Here is a 20,460-nt window from a genome sequence, read left to right on the forward strand (position 1 = left end):
CTGCTGATCTGGAAGTTGCTGTAGGAGATAGCTTTTACTGGCCGGAAGGAGTGATAGTTCGTCCTTTTCAACCAAAAAACGACAACTCTGCGGTCACTATTCGACCTCAAATATCAGGTTAACAACTGTGAGTAATTCTGCACCAATCAGTTCATTCTCAAATCAAGTTCTCCCTGTTGCACACGTTTCGGTTAGAGATGGCTTGGACAGTTACATTGAATCGGCAACAAAGGTTAACGACTTTTCTGACACCAGTTTAAAATCGTTGATTTCTAAAAAATCTCGTAATTTCACAACTATTGGTTTTCATAATGCTCGCAGCCTACTGAACAACATTGATAATTACCGTGCATTTTTCGAAAATACAATGATATCGGTTCTTGGAGTAGTAGGAACTTGGCTTAAGCCTGGAAACACTAACAGATCAATATCCATAAGCAACTTTAAAATTGTACGATCTGATCGCCTGAGCAGTACCAAGACTCGTGGGGGGAGTTGCATTTTACTTAAACAAATCAATGAAATATTCTGTTCTTTCTAAATCTCAAAAAGGTAGCGAAGTAGATTATCTTTTTATTAAACTTACTAGTTTAAAAACTGTCTTCGAAATAATTGCTGAGCTATCCTCGTGTGAGCCGAATATCTTAATCATGGGCGATTTAAACATTAATCTGCTAAAATTTGCTGAACCATCCGCGACAAAGCTGCTGAAACAGCTTGATACGGTGACTCTTAAACTAGTGCCCTCCCTACCCACATGTCATCGACCCAACTGCCCAGAATCTTGGATTGATTTAGTAGCGGGTAACTGTACTTTTAATATCAAAAATTTGTATCAGTCTTCATTTGGAGGTATTAGTGATCATGATCTAATCTGCTTCGATTATAGAATAAAAAGCCAAAATTCCGCTCCCGAATATCATTAGACTCGTGAATATGGCAAAATTAATTACCACAAGTTTGCGCAGGATCTACGTAATGCCGATCTCTCTGTAATGCAACAATACAATGATGTCAATGATAAATTAGCTATTTTGAACGACACCCTTTTATCCATTACCGATCAACACGCTCCCTTGCGAAAGAAAAAGAGCATCGATCCCAAATGTCCTTGGATCACTCAGAATTTAAATGTGCTATTTAAAAACAGATTGGATGCATATAATTGCTGGAAAAGAGATAAGCAATGTCTTAGTAAGTAGAACAATTTTACGCGGTTAAGAAATATTGTGAATCGTGAAGTAAAAAAAATCCAAGCAAGAATTTTTCACTTCCCATCTTAACCCTGAACTTTCAACAAACAAACTTTGGAGAAACATCAAACAGCTGGGTCTTAAAGAGGCGTCTTCTAGACGCCCGCTGGTGACGTGGACGTCAGTGCGTCATCGCTTAACACGTACTTTGTTTCTCAACTTAATCCCACACATCCTTACGATTTAACTGCGGATATAAGTCAGGAAAAATTTTCTTTCAGATGTTTATCTCAAGATGAAGTCTTAACCGAATTCAATTCGGCCACATGTGATTCTGCCGGAACTGATCAAATTCCATTTCATGTTCTAAAAAAGACACTTTGTGTCACGCTGCCTTTTATTACCGACCTGTTCAATTGTATATTAACTACGTCATGCTTCCCTTGTGACTGGAAAATTGCTCGCGTTGTTCCTATTGCAAAAAATGAGAATCCTTCCACCGAGGCTGATTATCGTCCAATCAGCATTCTTCCCGCTCTCTCAAAAATCTTTGAAGGTCTAATAGCAAAACAACTGAATAACTATTTAGTGCAAAATAGTCTGCTGTGCCCTCTCCAGTCAGGATACCGTAAGCACTGCAGCACAACCACAGCGCTCATCAAAATCGAAAATGATATTCGATGCGCGTTGGATCGAAAGTTTGCTACAGTTATGGTGCTCCTTGATTTTAGCAAAGCTTTTGACTCAATCAACCATGCTTTACTTTGCATAAAGTTAAAGCGCATATTCTCACTACAAGACTGTGCTATTAAGCTCCTTCGTTCATATCTTTCCGGCCGATCACAATACGTTGAGCTTAACGGCATAAAATCACACTTGGTTACCGTAACAAGCGGAGTCCCGCAAGGATCAATTTTAGGACCGCTTCTGTTCTCGATGTTTATAAACGATCTTCCTGAGCAATTGCTGTACTGCAAATTTCATCTTTATGCTGATGATTTTCAATTATACCTTCCCGGAAAAAGTAATGAAATCGACATTCTCGTAAATAAAATCAATATGGACATGAAGAAAATTATGGATTGGAGTAACTCAAATGGTATTGGATTAAATGCTGGAAAAACTCAAGCAATCACTTTCAGAACGAAAAGAATGATTTTTGATGAAGTTGCTCAAGTTATGGTTGGAAACGAGATTATTCCCTATTCAGTGGTTGTCAAAAACTTGGGCATACTCATGGATAGCTATATGAAGTGGGATGCTCAAGTAGCAGCCGTGTGTAAGAAAGTTTATGGGTCTATGCATTCATTAGTAGCACTACGTCATTACACTCCACAACCTATACGTTTACAACTAGCTAGAACTCTTATTGTTCCTTTGTTCGAATATGGTAGTGTCCTGTTTGCAAATGTATCTAACGAAAATTTCGAAAAACTCAAGTTGGCTTTTAATTCCGTCACTCGTTACTTCCATAACATTCGCCGTTTTGATCATATTTCAAGCTTTCAAAACTCATTGGTTGGGTGTACATTTGAAAATTTTCTCAACTTCCGAATATGCACTCAAACATATAAAATATTGTTTGATGGGCCAACTTGTCTTTCAAACTTTTACTCATTCTCCCAATCAAATAGAACAAACAATCTTTTGCTAACCAGTTGTGTAACTGATGCTGGCAGGAAAGCCTTTCGTCACCGTAGTATCTGTCTCTGGAACCGTCTGCCGAGCGTGTGCAAAAGTGCTAGAAGCTACGCCGCCTTCAAAATATCTTGTAAAACATTCCTCTTAGCAGATAACTGATTATTATTAGAACTGATTGATTATTAGCAGAAATCACATTGTACGCAAACTTTGAAAACCATTATAAGGTTACTTGTGTTAGGTGAATATGTAGTTAAATAAATAAATAAGTAAATAAATAAATAAATATGAAGGCGGGACTTACTTAAAAAATTACAGCAAAAACTATTCGGTGACCTCAGGGGAAGTGCCTCCTTCCCAAATATCAAATAGCAACAGGAGTATTCCTTGAACTAGCAAGCATTTTTATGGGGTATTCCCCTTCTTTCGTTGAGAAGTGTCAGTTTGACCAAAATGGAGATATTCCCCACTAAGCCCAAATGAGAAATGACGATTTAATATTGACGCGAAGAATGAAAAACGAGTGTAATGCCTGTTTGTCTGTGCTAAAGGTATGGACTGAGGAGGAATTACCTACGGACTAGCTGGAAGGGCCAGCGACTCGAATGCAGCAATTATCGTTTGTTGGCGAACCGTAGAGAGGTATATTTGAAGATATATTTTTTTTGGATACCAGAATAGTGATTATTATGCTGGTGGCAGGTGGGCACCAGCGTGAATGCCCTTTAAAAAACAATTCCTTAGTGGCGGTACGTGCCGGGAACCAACGAAGTATCGTAGAACGAATTTCAAGGATGATTAGGTTAATACCTAAAGCAGGGGGGGCTCCGTAGCCGCAAGATTACCGAGTCTGCTTTGACAAGCGAGTGGTCGTGGGTTCGAATCTTAGTAGAATCAAGCCATTCGATGTCAAGTGACTTTAGCATGGGTTTATTCTCAGGCCCCTCCATATACCCTTCCTTCATGCTGAATTCTATATATTTACCCATTGAAGCCTCCTGACAGTGCAAATGTCCCTCCTATAGTTAAGTGTATTGGTCAGAGGTACGAATGAGTCCTCGCCAGGGACGGCTATAATATGGGATAGTGCTGGCAGCGAGGAATAAGTGGGTAAAGTAGATCAAGCTTTGAAGGAAGGGTAAACCCCAATACACACAAGCACGCATAAATTAAATAAGCATATCGCTCACTCAATAGCGATTATAGCAAAAAGAAATGCAGTGCAGGTTATACAGCAAACACCCGGGCGATATTACAATAGATCAACTATACTGGTCGCAGTAATGAGTCCACACATGGAAAAAAAAATACCTAAAGCAGGCAGTGAGAATAGATGTTCAACGTAAGTTTGTCTTGACAATAGTAAATTGTGTAAATATTTAAATAAATGTGATCATGTTTTAGGCGTAGTAAATGACTGAAGCATAGTAAGTCGGAACGTCCGCTGAAAACATTTTAGTTCTTATTTCTTACCAAAAAAATCAACAAGAGTAACATATAGAATTTCACGGTGATAAACCCCAACATTAATATCTAAATTGTTACGCAGCGGTTTTTGAAAATTCGAAAAATTATCAAAATGGCGGAAATTTTTCAAACAGAAAGGTGTTTTTTCATCAAAAATCTCATAAAAAATTGAAAAACTGAGATATTAAAAAACGGCTACGTAACAATTTAGATAATTCATTTTTACAAGCTAAAAAATTCAGTCAAATCTGAATCTGGCTGAATTTTTTACAGTCTTACACAAATACAAATACGAAAATTCAGACAAAGTTAGTTCCACGAACTGTCAAATGAATGTAAATATCGTATCAGCCCTGACTGTAAATTTTTTGAAAATACAACAAAAAAAAAATACCTAAAATTTACCTAAAAATCTACACTGCATTATAGGTTTTTGTATACCTAGCACTGGTAGTTAGTACTACCTACAGTGAATACCTACCTATCGGTACCTTTATAAATAGACTGTCGTTTGCCAGATCAATCAGATTCGTTTGAACTGTTTATCATAACTAGTCATTACAACTTCCAATTTAACAAACCGCTCTGCATGATTTCGACCATCAGTATGGCGGAACCGAAACCGGAAGACCTGCAGGAAACGACCGAATTAGACGAGTCTCTCGAACCGTACAACGATGAAGAGGAAGAGGAGCTGGATCGTCGAGTAAAGATTCTGGCCAAACTGAACACTCTCGTCAAGCAATGGGTTCAAGATGTGTCGATCGCTAAGAATATGCCGGAGGAAATGGCCGAGAAGTTGGGTGGAAAAATCCACACAATCGGTTCATACCCTTTGGCGCCTCCCCTCAAAGGAGTGAATATTGACGCGCTATGCGTTGTGCCGCGTAACATTGAACGGGCTGACTATTTCAGCTCGTTCTTCGAACTCCTCAAACAACAACCGGAAGTGGTCGAGTGCCGAACTATGGAAGTGGCTTTTGTACCTGCAATTAACATCAACTTTGGCGGCTTCGAGATTGATCTGATGTTCGCTCGATTATCACGGAAAGAAGTTCCTGACAATTTTAATATACACAACGATATTCTTCTGAAGAACAATCCGCAACAAAACTCCGCATTCAACGGTTCCAGCTCGACACGAAAGGTACAGTTGAACGAATTCAACCAGGATATGCAGATAACGGACGAAATTATGCCCAGAAAAGCTGTCAGCGAACAAAACAAATTCTTTTCTAAATATCACCACTTCATTGTGCTCTTGGCAACATCCAACAACGCAGACGATCACCTGGAATGGTCCGGGCTGATCGAGTCCAAGTTTCGCTTGCTGACTCTAAGCCTGGAGCGGAATCAACATGTCAATGTCGCCCATATATATCCTAAGCGTTTCGAATGGCACGAGCATACGCCGAAAAGCACGAACGATGATGTTAAGCAGTTTTGTGATTTATGGTTTATCGGATTGGAATTCGAACGATCCGATAATGTTTATTTTGTTGACTTGACGGAGAGCATTCAAAGTTTAACCGATGCCGTACATAACCACGCTTTGCGCATAAATCTACTTAAGGATGGTATGGAAATCGAAGCTCGTCACGTTCCACGGAGGCATTTGAGTCAATATTTGCGTACGAGCCTGTTGAAGTGGGAGACAAATACATCATCGGCACAGAATAGTGGAACAACTAGGGCTAGCAAGCGGCGTTCGTCAGAGATAGAGCAAACGGATACAGCGATGAACAAGAAAGCAAGAAACGATTCATCAGTACCTCAACAAGAAACAACAGCGGAACGGGAAGCTATACCAGTGCAAACCGATGCAGTCAGCGAAATGTAAACGCTAGAATCTAGAATCTAAGATTTTCTGAGCGTTCTTATAGATGATAAGCAATATAAGTTTTAAGTGACGTATTCACCGATTTAATGGTGTACCAGTGAATCAAGTAATAATCAATAAATAGTATTCAAATCAAATTCAAATAAGTTTTTATCAGTTGGTAGACACGTAGAAATATGTTGACTTGAACGAAACGTGGTTGATCAATTTTCCTGGTTACCTCATCAATTTCGGTAAGTCCGTTTTATTCAGAACGAAACGATATTCGAGCATAATTTCTTGAAACAGTAGAGTAGTTAAAACCAGTTCCCTCTATTCCTGCTACCGGCGGGGTTCTTGAAGAACAGATTTCACTGCACAGTCGTCCGGCATTCTTGTGGCATGACCGATCCACCGTAGGCTCCCGCCTGAAAACAGATGCACGATGAAAATCTCTCCAAGTAGTGGCTCGGGGTACAGTCGTTAAGGACTTTAAGGCAAGGGCTTTAAATCCTTCAAATGCCGTTGATATTAAGGGGAACCCTACCCTAGAAATTCAGTTTTTTTGCATTTTCGGGAGGCTTGCACCCTAAAAATGTTGTGCCAAAAGGATTTTTCGCTATCTGATCTAGTTAAAAAGTTACAGCAAAAACTATTCGGTTATCTCAGGGGAAGCGCCTCTATGTTGCCATACCTGGAAATACTTTAATTTGTATAATTGAGTAGTTAAGCTGAGAATTTCGAGGTCGTATGGGTTTCAGTTCCTTCTCAAATATCAAATAGCAACAGGAGTATTCCTTGAACTAGCAAGTATTTTATGGGGTATTCTCCTTCTTTCCTTAAAATGCGTCAATTTGACCAAAACGGAAACATTCCCCCAAGGCGGCGGCTTACGATTCAGTTAAACAAAATGAGCTGTGGAAGATTATGCTTGAACATGGTTTTCCAACAAAACTGATTAGGCTGATACGTGCTACTCTTGATGGTTCAAAATCAAGCGTCAGGACAGCGGGAAAGACATCGAGCTCGTTTGTGACGTTATATGGTTTGAAGCAAGATGACGAACTATCGAATTTGCTGTTCAACAATGCATTGGAAGGTGCTATTCGAAGGTCAGGCGTGCAGAAAAGCGGTACGAAAATCATTACGAAATCTCATATTGATGCTCCTAGGGTTCGCGGACGACATCGATACCATCGGTGTTAACCGTAGAGCTGTGGAAGAAGCGTACACGCATCTTAAGGGGGCACCCTACTCTGGAAGACCGAAAAGTAATAGATTTTCGTAAATTTTTTTCAGATGCTAGAATTAAGTTAAGTGTTGGGGTATTTTGGTTATTGGTTAAGGTATATTTGAAGATATATTTTGTATTTTTTGGAGACCAGAATAGTGATTATTATGTTGGTGGCAGGTGGGCGCGTGAATGCCCTCTAAAAAATAATTCCTTAGTGGCGGTACGTGCCGGGAACCAACGAAGTATCGTAGAACGGATTTCAAGGATGATTAGGTTAATACCTAAAGCAGGCAGTGAGAATAGATGTTCAACGTAAGTTTGTCTTGACAATAGTAAATTGTGTAAATATTTAAATAAATGTGATCATGTTTTAGGCGTAGTAAATGACTGAAGCATAGTAAGTCGGAACGTCCGCTGAAAACATTTTAGTTCTTATTTCTTACCAAAAAAATCAACAAGAGTAACATATAGAATTTCACGGTGATAAACCCCAACATTAATATCTAAATTGTTACGCAGCGGTTTTTGAAAATTCGAAAAATTACCAAAATGGCGGCAATTTTTCCAAGAGAAAGGTCTTTTTTCATCAAAAATCTCATAAAAAATTGAAAAACTGAGATATTAAAAAACGGCTACGTAACAATTTAGATAATTCATTTTTACAAGCTAAAAAAATTCAGTCAAATCTGAATCTGGCTGAATTTTTTACAGTCTTACACAAATACATGCGCGCTAGTTTCACAAACATTGTTGTGATCTTTAGTTCGGTAAATATCGTATCAGCCCTGACTGTTTGTAAATTTTTTGAAAATACAACAAAAAAAAAATACCTAAAATTTACCTAAAAATCAACACTGCATTATAGATTTTTGTATACCTAGTACTACCTAGTACTGGTAGTTAGCACTACCAACAGTGAATACCTACCTATCGGTACCTTTATAAATAGACTGTCGTTTGCCAGATCAATCAGATTCGTTTGAACTGTTTATCATAACTAGTCATTACAACTTCCAATTTAACAAACCGCTCGGCATGACTTCGACCATCAGTATGGCGGAACCGAAACCAGAAGACTTGCAGAAAACGACCGAATTAGACGAGTCTCTCGAACCGTACAACGATGAAGAGGAAGAGGAGCTGGATCGTCGAGTGAAGATTCTGGCCAAACTGAACACTCTCGTCAAGCAATGGGTTCAAGATGTGTCGATCGCTAAGAATATGCCGGAGGAAGTGGCCGAGAAGTTGGGTGGAAAGATCCACACAATCGGTTCATACCAATTGGCGCCTCCCCTCAAAGGAGTGAATATTAACGCGCTATGCGTTGTGCCGCGTAACATTGAACGGGCTGACTATTTCAGCTCGTTCTTCGAACTCCTCAAACAACAACCGGAAGTGGTCGAATGCCGAACTATGGAAGTTGCTTTTGTACCTGCAATTAACATCAACTTTGGCGGCTTCGAGATTGAACTGATGTTCGCTCGACTATCACGGAAAGAAGTTCCTGACAATTTTAATATACACAACGATATTCTTCTGAAGAACAATCCGCAACAAAACGGTTCCAGCTCGACACGAAAGGTACAGTTGAACGAATTCAACCAGGATATGCAGATAACAGACGAAATTAGGCCCAGAAAAGCTGTCAACGAACAAAAGAATTTCTTTTCTAAATATCACCACTTCATTGTGCTCTTGGCAACATCCAACAACGCAGACGATCACCTGGAATGGTCCGGGCTGATCGAGTCCAAGTTTCGCTTGCTGACTCTAAGCCTGGAGCGGAATCAACATGTCAATGTCGCCCATATATATCCTAAGCGTTTCGAATGGCACGAGCATACGCCGAAAAGCACGAACGATGATGTTAAGCAGTTTTGTGATTTATGGTTTATCGGATTGGAATTCGAACGATCCGATAATGTTTATTTTGTTGACTTGACGGAGAGTATTCAAAGTTTAACCGATGCCGTACATAACCACGCTTTGCGCATAAATCTACTTAAGGATGGTATGGAAATCGAAGCTCGTCACGTTCCACGGAGGCATTTGAGTCAATATTTGCGTTCGAGCCTGTTGAAGTGGGAGACAAATACATCATCGGCACAGAATAGTGGAACAACTAGGGCTAGCAAGCGGCGTTCGTCAGAGATAGACCAAACGGATACAGCGATGAACAAGAAAGCAAGAAACGATTCATCAGTACCTCAACAAGAAACAACAACGGAACGGGAAGCTATACCAGTGCAAACCGATGCAGTCAGCGAAATGTAAGCGCTAGAATCTAGAATCTAAGATTTTCTGAGCGTTCTTATAGATGATAAGTAATATAAGTTTTAAGTGACGTATTCACCGATTTAATGGTGTACCAGTGAATCAATTAATAATCAATAAATAGTATTCAAATCAAATTTAAATTAGTTTTTATCAGTTGGTAGACACGTAGAAATATGTTCGATTTAACTGTTGAATGAATGTTGAGTTCGTTTTATTCAGAACGAAACGATATTCGAGCATAATTTCTTGAAACAGTAGAGTAGTTTGAACCAGTTCCCTCTATTCCTGCTGCCGGCGGGGTTCTTGAAGAGAACAGATTTCACTGCACAGTCGTCCGGCATTCTTGTGACATGGCCGACCCGCCGTAGACTCCCGCCTGAAAACAGATGCACGATGAAAATCTCTCCAAGTAGTGGCTCGGGGTACAGTCGATAAGGACTTATACACTTTAATAATGCAAGGGCTTTAAACCCCACCGCCTACTTAGCTTCGAGGTACGATGCTGGTCTAACAAGCCAGTCGTCGCATGTTCGAATCTCGGCTAGACGGTGCTTGCTTGATAGAGTCAGTAGGATCGTTACACTGGCCCCGTAATTTTCTTGTACTCTAAACAGCCGGCTTCGAAGTCTGTCGATAAAGAAGGGTAATATCTAATGACGGTTTAAGCCCACGACTTTGCTTGATATTAAGGGGAACCCTACCCTAAAAATTCAGTTTTTTGCATTTTCGGGAGGCTTGCCCCCTAAAAATGTTATGCCAAAAGGATTTTTCGCTATCTGATCTAGTTAAAAAGTTACAGCAAAAACTATTCGGTCACCTCATGGGAAGCGCCTCCACGTTGCCATACCTGGAAATACTTCAATTTGTATAATTGAGTAGTTAAGCTGGGAATTTCGAGTTCGTATGGGTTTCAGTTCCTTCTCAAATATCAAATAGCAACAGGAGTATTCCTTGAACTAGCAAGTATTTTTATGGGGTATTCCCCTTCTTTCGTTGAGAAGTGTCAATTTGATCAAAACGGAGACATTCCCCACTAAGCCCAAATGAGAAATGACGATTTAATATTGACGCGAAGAATGAAAAACGAGTGTTATGCCTGTTTGTCTGTGCTAAAGGTATGGACTGAGGAGGAATTGCCTACGGACTGGTTGGAAGGGCCAGCGACTCGAATGCAGCAATTATCGTTTGTTGGCGAATACCAGTGCGGTTTTCGAGAGGGACGTTTCACGACGGACCAAATGTTTACCTACCGACAGATCCTAGAAAATTTCCGGGAATTCAACTTGCAGACTCACCATTTATTTATAGACTTTAAGGCGGCGTACGATTCAGTTAAACGAAATTAGTTGTGGAAGATTATGCTTGAACATGGTTTTCCAACAAAACTGATTAGGCTGATACGTGCTACTCTTGATGGTTCAAAATCAAGCGTCAGGACAGCGGGAAAGACATCGAGCTCGTTTGTGACGTTATATGGTTTGAAGCAAGATGACGAACTATCGAATTTGCTGTTCAACAATGTATTGGAAGGTGCTATTCGAAGGTCAGGCGTGCAGAAAAGCGGTACCATCATTACGAAATCTCATATTGATGCTCCTAGGGTTCGCGGACGACATCGATACCATCGGTGTTAACCGTAGAGCTGTGGAAGAAGCGTACACGCATCTTAACCCATTATGACCCGGGTATACCTAAATTTGGACCAAATGAAGTGAAACTCTGTAATCTATTATATTATGGCTCGAATGTGTCGAGAAACGCAAAATCGTCATTTGGAATGCTTTCAAGGCCAAAATATCGCAGGTTAAATATTTTATAGGCTCAATTTCAAACAAACAAATTACAAAGTTTTTTACAGATTTCTTATCGAAGTTTGTGATAGACTTTACATATAAATACTAATTTACACGTCAGGTAATGTTTCGTCGCTAAATGTAGACTTTTTCATGCGTTTTGGAGACAAAAATTTTTTCGCCATTTTTTCAACTTTTTTTCCGCCATTTGTCACAACTTTGCACTGTTGAAAATACAGATGAAATGACAAAAACTGACAAATTATATCACACACACATCAGATTGATGTCTTATCTCTCTTGTAGTGATATATTAACAATGCTAACTATTGAAATTCAGCAGTAAACAAGTTTTGAAGACGAGGTATGATATATCATACGCTGGGTTATAATGGGTTAAGGGGGCACCCTACTCTGGAAGACCGAAAAGTAATAGATTTTCGTAAATTTTTTTCAGATGCTAGAATTATAGTTAAGTTTTGAGGTATTTTGGTTATTGGTTAAGGTATATTTGAAGATATATTTTGTATTTTTTGGATACCAGAATAGTGATTATTATGCTGGTGGCAGGTGGGCGCGTGAATGCCCTCTAAAAAGTAATTCCTTAGTACGTGCCGGGAACCAACGAAGTATCGTAGAACGAATTTCAAAGATGATTAGGTTAATACCTAAAGCAGGCAGTGAGAATAGATGTTCAACGTAAGTTTGTCTTGACAATAGTAAATTGTGTAAATATTTAAATAAAAGTGATCATGTTTTAGGCGTAGTAAATGACTGAAGCATAGTAAATCGGAACGTCCGCTGAAAACATTTTAGTTCTTATTTCTTACCAAAAAATCAACAAGAGTAACATATAGAATTTCACGGTGATAAACCCCAACATTAATATCTAAATTGTTACGCAGCGGTTTTTGAAAATTCGAAAAATTATCAAAATGGCGGAAATTTTTCCAAGAGAAAGGTGTTTTTTCATCAAATATCTCATAAAAAATTGAGATATTGAAAAACGGCTGCGTAACAATTAAGATAATTCATTTTTACATGCTAAAAAAAATTCAGTCAAATCGGTCCACTAGATTCTGAGATACACGTACCGCAAATTAAAGAAACATGGTTTTGGGGAAAACGCGTTCAAAGTTTCGTACAGCAATGGACTTCGCTTGAGGTGTCTCCACAATATTTGCCGTAAGTTTTCACCGAGATCAGATATTAAAAAATCCTTTCGGCATAACATTTCTGAAGGTGTAAGCGTAAGTTACAGCAAAAACTATTCGGTCACCTCGGGGGAAGCGCCTACACGAGTTTATACCTGGAAATACTTCAATTTGAATAATTGAGTAGTTAAGCTAGGAATTGCGGAATCGTATGGTTTTCATTTTCTAACCTTAACTGTACCCAGGTAACCAATAAGCATTTCCAATGCCATTTAAATGCAAGCCAATAAGCATCTAAGTAGCCTTTAACCCATTTCCTCCCAGCGTTGCGAAAACGCAACGCACTTTCATTCGTTTCTAGAGAAGGCCCGGTTGAAGATATCAACTTGGACCCTGAGAAACAAAGAAAGATTGGAAAAAAATCTAATCGACCTGTTTTTGCTCAAAGGTCAGAGGTTTCATGTAACATAATTACACCTGTGAGAACACAACAGGTTTTGCTATTTTTCAGACAGTTAAGGAAAAATGCTCATAAAACTCGATTTTACCTCGATTAACGCCTGACCTATCAATCAGTGTTAGTAAGAATCGGTTGCTTGCCAAAAAAAAACTTTGTTTATAATTTTGATTATCGTAAACAGAAACCGCCGGACACAACCCGTTGATCCGAGTAATATCACAGCAAAATATATTGTCCAAAACTCAAGGATCGAGATTATATGACATAGCAACAGAGACATCGCGTATAATAGCGAGAGAAATTCATATGTGAGCTTGGCGCTTATGACCAACGTTGAAATTTTATGTGCTTGAAATCTCATTGAGTTTTTTGCTGCTATGAATTTCTCAACACTGGTTTTTATTACATCTGCAGAGTTTCGAGGCGAAGAAACAAGAGCAAATTGATGGATACGATCTCTTAATGCAGAAAAACCGAAATTAGGCTATTAAGTACACCTCGGAAGGCCACCGCGGATGGATTGTCCTTCTTTGCAAGAAAACTGCAGAAGATCTCGAGAGAATATACGGCCACGACCACCCACACATGGCAACAATGTATAATATCCTAAAGGTGGTCTATCGAGACCAGCAAATATACGTGGAGGCAGAATATCTATTAACCCACCCCAATGGCATCTCTGTATCAAGCTGCAATGATTGACAGCGTGAGGATGTCCAGGGCTCAAAATTTGACAGCGGGCCCAAATCAGATTGCTGACAGTTGAATGAAACGCAGTGGTGAAATGCTATCTTATTGTCGCACACACGAGATGTTGGCAGCGAAAACATGGTTGCTTGCAGATGGGGTGTATTTACCCCCCCCCCCCCCCTTATCTCTATCTCTAGGTTGGAAAACGACTGAATAATGCGTACCGTCGGTGCCTTGTGCACGTGTAGGCATAAAATAGACCCTACAGTGGTTCATAGCCTCTTATTCAGCAACTCCTATTCCTACCTCCTCGTGGTACCAGCCGGGATACGAGCAACTTTGGTGGAGATCGGGTAACCAACAAGCCAAGGTCGTATGCCGACAGGAAAGGAGGGCTCTTTCGAGCTTCGTTGGCCCTCCGGCGAAACAGAGGGTTGGTGTAGCAGGCTTTGCAAGCCGTCACCACGAAAAATACTAAGGCACGGAACGAAAAACAAGGAAATTCTTACGGGAACAATCGGAATAGACCCACGCGACGAAAAAGGACTATGGATTGGAAACTCAGGACGTGGAACTGCCGATCTCTCAACTTCCAAGGGAGCACTCGATTGCTTTCTGACGTATTGAAGAGCCGCAAGTTCGACGTCGTAGCGCTGCAGGAGGTGTGCTGGAAGAGCTCAACGATACGTACATTCAGAGATGGACATACCATCTACCAGAGCTGCGGCAACACACACGAGCTGGGTACAGCTTTCGTAGTGATGGGCGAGATGCGGATGTGGCCAATCAATACTCGAATGTGCAGGTTGAAAATCAAGGGCCGATTCTTCAATATAAGCTTCATCAACGTGCACAGCCCTCACCTCAGAAGTACCGATGACGACAAGGATGAATTCTACGCGTAGTTGGAGAGCGAATGCGACCGCTGCCCAAAACATGATATCAAGATCGTCATCGGGGATTTCAATGCTCAGGTCGGCCAGGATGAGGAATACAAACCGGTGATTGAAAGGATCAGCGCACACCAGCGGATCAATGAAATAGGCCTAAGACTTATCGACTTTGCCGCCTCCAAGAACATGGCCGTACGTAGTACCTTCTTCCAGCACAGAATCCATCACAACTACACCTGGAGGTCACCGAATCAGACAGAATCACAGATCGACCACGTTTTAATCGACAGTCGGCACTTCTCAAACATTATCGACGTCAGATCCTATCGAAGCGCTAACGTTGACTCGAACCACCACCTAGTGATGGTTAAGATGCGCCCAAGACTCTCCGTTGTGAACAACATTCGGTATCGATGCCAGCCTCGGTTAGATCTCGCGCGGCTGAAGCAGCCAGACGTCGCCGCAAACTACGCGCATTTACTCGAAGCTGCGCTGCCGGAATAGGACGAGCTGGACGAAGCCCCTCTCAAGGACTGTTGGAACACTATCAAAACAGCCATCAGCAGTGTAGCGGAGAGTTCCATCGAGCATGTGGCCCGGAATCAGCGGAACGATTGGTTTGACGATGAATGTAGAAGGGTGATGGATGAGGAGAACGCTGCGCGGGCGGCCAAGATGCGCAGTGCCACACGTCAGAACGTGGAAAGACACAAACAGAAGAAGATGCAGCGAAACCAAATCTTTCGGGAGGAAAAGCGCTACCTGGAAGAGCAGGAATATGCAGAGTTGGAGCGACTGCATCGTTCTCAGGAAACGCGAAAGTTGTACCAGAAACTGAACGGATCCCGCAAAGGCTTTGTGCCGCGAGCTGAAATGTGTCGGAATAAGACTGGCAGTATTCTGACGGACGATCATGATGTGACCGATAGGTAGAAGCAGTACTTCGACCAGCACCTGAATGGTGCCCAGGCGGAGAACCATGGCGGCGAGAAAAGCGATTTCGATGGTGCAACAAACGGGGGAGAGGTGCCAGCGCCAACGATAGGCGAAGTTAAGGAGGCCATCATACAGCTAAAGAACAACAAGTCAGCTGGAAAACATGGCATCGGAGCGGAGCTTATTAAAATGGGGCCAGAAAAGCTGGCCGTTTGTATACATCGACCAATTGTTAGAATTTGGTATACGGAACAGCTACCAGAGGAGTGGAAAGATCTGCCCGATCTATGAAAAGGGCGACAAGTTGGACTGTGAGAACTAACGAGCGATCACCGTTCTCAATGCCGCCAATAAAGTGCTGTCTCAAATCATTTTCCGCCGTCTATCACCAATTGCGAATAGATTTGTGGAAACTTATCCAGCCGGCTTCGTCGAAGGTTGGTCTATAACGGATCAAATATTTACACTGCAGCAAATCCTCCAAAAAGGCCGTGAATACAGAGTTCCCACGCATCATTTGTTCGTTGACTTCAAAGCCGCATATGATACCATCGACCGGAAAGAGCTATGGAAAATCATGGACGAGAACAGCTTCCCCAGGAAGCTCATCAAACTGATTAAATCTACAGTGGATGGTACACACACACTTACAAAAAGCACCGAGTTCGGCAAAATGCTGCCGAAATCTCAACAACCGAGCGTTCGGCAATATTTTTTATGTTACCAAACGTTACTAAAGATCCGTAAACGTCGATTTGCACCATCGACATGTTTGCCGAACGTTCGGCTATTGAAATTTCGGTAAATTTTGCCGAATTCGGTACTTTTTTTAAGTGTGCAGTGCTGTGTTCGGATTTCGGGTGGATTATCAAATTCATTCGAATCACACAGAGGGCTTCGTTAAGGTGATGCTCTTTCATGCTGCTGTGTTATGAACCGAGCGGATATCAACACGCGGGGCACGATATTCAACAAATCTAGTGAATGCGTCTACTTTGCCGATGACATGGATATTATCGGCAGAACATCTGTGGCGGTGGCTGAACAGTACACCAGACTAAAGCGCGAAGCAGAAAAGATTGGGTTAAAGGTAAATACGTCTAAAACAAAGTACATGCTGGCCAGCGGAACCGAGGCCGAACGACGCCGCTTGGGCAGTAGTATATTAATCGACGGCGATAACTTTGAGGTAGTCGACGAATTTGTCTGCCTTGGCTCACTGGTAACGGCGGATAATGATACTAGCCGTGAGATTCGGAGGCGTATTATCAGCGGAAATCGTGCTTACTATGGGCTCCAGTTAGCTTCGAGGTACGATGCTGGTCTAACAAGCTAGTCGTCGTATGTTCGAATCTCGGCTAGGCGGTGCTTGCTAGATAGAGTCAGTAGGATTATTACACTGGCCCCGTAATTTTCCTGTACTCTAACAATCGGCTGCGAAGTCTGTCGATAAAGAAGGGTAATGTGACTAATGTCTAATGACGGTTTAAGCCCACGGCTTTGCTTTTATGGACTCCACAAGCAATTGCGGTCGAGCAGACTAAGTCCCCGTACAAAGTACAATATATTGGGTTGAAGGTCTAGGGGGGCTAAATCTCTCTCTCTCTCTCTCTCTCTCTCTCTCTCTCTCTCTCTCTCTCTCTCTCTCTCTCTCTCTCTCTCTCTCTCTCTCTCTCTCTCTCTCTCTCTCTCTCTCTCTCTCTCTCTCTGTGCGGACTCTGGGTTGCCATTCACGCTCTACGGTTGAGTTATAGCATTATTTTGTCATGATCAAAGATTAATTATTTCCTCAATGTGCTCCGGAACCTGCTCTACAGCCATGGGATGGACATTATCACTTTATTGAATTGATTTGTAGTCCATTAACATGCTCATACAAGTCTGAAAACTCTGATATGTTACATGATTACTTTTTGTTGGAATCGGAGATTGGCCAATTCCCTGGGACATTCGGAACTTGTTTCCGGCACAACGGAGACTCTATCCGAAAGTTCATGCGCACTATTTTTACTTCTTGTCCTAACCTACAACTTTGCTGAACATTGTTTAATTCTATTGCGTCCGAAAATGTTAGCTCGCTAATCGCTTAACGCTAATCGATGAACTAAAACTAGCGAAAATTTTGCTAATCGCTAAATCTAAATTATCCAAAAATAACCAGATTTTTGATTAAACATGTACTGTATAGCGCAAATAACTGTCGACGCTTGTTAATTTTAGGACATAATATATGCACTGATACGGATTTATGCGATTTTTCATGCGGTTATCCAACCGTCTGGTGATGAATCCACCTATGTACCGCCAATCGTACAATATTAAATCATCACATGTAGGTAGTTATTAAATTTTTGAAATAGCTAGAATTTTGTCAATATGTAAGTCAAATCTGCTCCTGTTCAGAATTAGACACTGTCTTGAATATGGTGCTGGCACGGTACATTATTATAAATTCAAAATACACATCGATAAACAAAAGAATTCATATTACTCAACACTAAAACTGCTGTACGAATTCAAAAAATATATTTACATTCACGAATAGTTACAGATTCGAAAGAATAACGACTTAAATATATAATATCTAATATATTAGGGTAGCCACAATCAGGTGTAAAAAATAAAATAAAATTATAAAATGAAACCTGAAACAGACTAACACTAGCAAACTGTCGTGTGCTCGCTATATTTGGACACTTTTGCACTGCGTTGCATGACAGCGCACAGGTCGTCATCATCGCCATCATTTTCTTCAAGTTCCGCCATTCGTTTCCGCTTTCTAGTGATTTGTTCCAGCAGCTCCGGATGATTTTTCAGTCGCTTCTTGAGCGTCTCTTCGTCCATGTAGTCCCACAGTTCATAGTCATCCATCAGAGATAGTGGCTTCTTTTCTCCGGGCCGCTCGGCTTCGACTTCGTCATCGTCAAGGTCGGGGGAGGCCGTTGTAGAGCGATACGCATCGTAAAATAAAGCTCTATGAGGGTCCCGATCGAATTCCTCTTCTGACCAGTAGTTACAGATATCTGACTCAGACAATGGAGAAAAATTTTCATCCCCCGGCAAGGGTTCTAATCCGCCACCAACGGCGCCGTCATTCTGACTGACTACATTATTGTTTTGTTCCAAGTGTTGTTGATTGGTTGCTGCTTGGTCATCCCTGTAGGACGAAAATAATTTAATAATGAAAACAGTGCAAGAATAGTCATTCACTCGAAACTTACATTTCTTTAAAGGGCCTATGAGTTAATACTATCTTTATTATTACAATCAGGCATGCATTTTAGAATAAAACATTTACTTGACTAATTAATTCGATCACAGGTGAACATACTGTATTTACAAAGAAAACCACACAATAAAATTTTTACAAGCGAACGATCAATATTATTATGTCTTCAGGTTTACACTTTCCAAACATAACAGGCACAATCGCCCAATCCCAAACGACGAACAATGAAATTCACCTCTTCTTAGTCAGCCTGCAGTGGTGAATATTAATGGACAATAACGAGAACGTCAAAACAAAACTACAATGACATATGCACTGCCAAGGTTGCCATAATGTTTAATTGTCATAAGATTTGGCAAACGGCAAATTAATGTTAAAGGGTTAAAGAGCAATAATTTTTTTATTTTATTTATTATATAGAGTAATAGAGTGGTTATTTTATTAGAGTGGAGTGGAGCGCCTCCCAGTTGGCTTCGAGAGAGTGGCGACATGTCATCCCAAATGTATGCAATGCTAATTTTCTTTCTCTTTCCTGCATACGCGTTCGATAGGTCGTCTGCTCGATTGGAATGACACTGACAGATAATTGTCATTCCAATTTTGACATTGTTGCCACTCTACATATAGTCACTCTAGCTTCGATGTATGACGCTGGCGTAATAAGCCAATCGTCGTGTGTTCGAATCTCGACTGGGAGAGGCTGTTAGAGTCAATAGGATCGTAGCAACTGGCCCTGCAATTATCCTGCACTCTAACAACTGGCTGAGAAGTCTGTCGTATAAAAACAGAAGGTCAAGTTTCGATAACGGAATGTAGCACCTAGGCTTTGCTATTAAAGTGGTTATAACCCAGAGGGTCATTCACCAGAGCAGCAATTGAAAAAGGACCAAAGCAAACCAAAGTACAACATGTAAACAAAGCGAGTGAGTTTTTTAGTACCATACTAAAACATAGAAAAACAAACTCTTCCTCGGTTTGCTTACGAAAACTAAGGGTCTGTTCAACTGCTCAATTATAATTCATCACGTTCAAAACGCTGCGAAATTCACGATACACTTAAGTCGCTATTGTTTTTTACGACTATTTTTGCTATTTTTACGCCAATTTCGAAATTAGCGTGAATAGGGTAGATGTACCAGTGGGTGTACCAGTAATAGTGGAAACTCGAAACATTTCATAATTTTGGCGGATTTTAGTATGATTTCGAAAGGATATCAATTTTCGATTGTTAAATGTATATTTGTGAACAGTTTTATCTAACGTATATAGTTAAAATTTAAGATGTTGGTGCAGAAGTTACAAATTCCTTTTGAGTGAGACCAAAACGGTGCAATTACTTAAGAAATTCATAACAAACCATAGCATTTAAACAAGCCTACGTTGTTATCCACCAGCTGCCATGCACACTGCAAGCGTTACTAAGGGCGGTAAATAAAATTCCACTATTATAGGCAAATTTTCCACTATTATAGGAACATTGCCACTACTTTAGGAGCACAGACTAATGTCAGTAAAAGCAATATTTTAGACATATTAACCAACAGAATGGTATAATTTTGGTATGTATATAAAGCCAACATTATGGCGCACCATATTATCATATAGTTCAATTGGAAACTGGTAAATTGAGCATTCTAATTGTCTTTAAATACTATCCCCTGACATAAGCCCTCC

At 40.7% G+C, this 20,460-nt stretch overlaps 3 protein-coding genes across 3 annotated transcripts; 2 read left to right on the plus strand and 1 right to left on the minus strand.

Annotated features, from left to right (window-relative positions):
- Positions 1 to 4,890: 4,890 nt before the first annotated feature.
- LOC128740388 (poly(A) polymerase gamma-like) lies at positions 4,891 to 6,141 on the plus strand. Its single transcript, XM_053835929.1, has one exon. It carries the CDS (start codon positions 4,891 to 4,893, stop codon positions 6,139 to 6,141), a length of 1,251 nt encoding a protein of 416 aa, XP_053691904.1.
- Positions 6,142 to 6,565: 424 nt separating this feature from the next.
- On the plus strand, positions 6,566 to 9,628 carry LOC128740389 (poly(A) polymerase gamma-like). The gene is made up of 2 exons (XM_053835930.1): positions 6,566 to 6,594; positions 8,356 to 9,628. The coding sequence occupies exons 1-2, from the start codon at positions 6,566 to 6,568 to the stop codon at positions 9,626 to 9,628; spliced, it is 1,302 nt and encodes a 433-aa protein (XP_053691905.1).
- An 8,451-nt stretch (positions 9,629 to 18,079) lies between these two features.
- On the minus strand, positions 18,080 to 18,985 carry LOC128743641 (uncharacterized). Its single transcript, XM_053840259.1, has 2 exons — positions 18,779 to 18,985; positions 18,080 to 18,714 (listed from the first exon to the last, which is right to left on the minus strand). Coding segments are annotated over exons 1-2 (498 nt in total). The 5' UTR covers positions 18,781 to 18,985; the 3' UTR covers positions 18,080 to 18,218.
- Positions 18,986 to 20,460: the final 1,475 nt, after the last annotated feature.

This window comes from Sabethes cyaneus, chromosome 3, assembly GCF_943734655.1.
Source record: "Sabethes cyaneus chromosome 3, idSabCyanKW18_F2, whole genome shotgun sequence".
NCBI lineage: Eukaryota > Metazoa > Arthropoda > Insecta > Diptera > Culicidae > Sabethes > Sabethes cyaneus.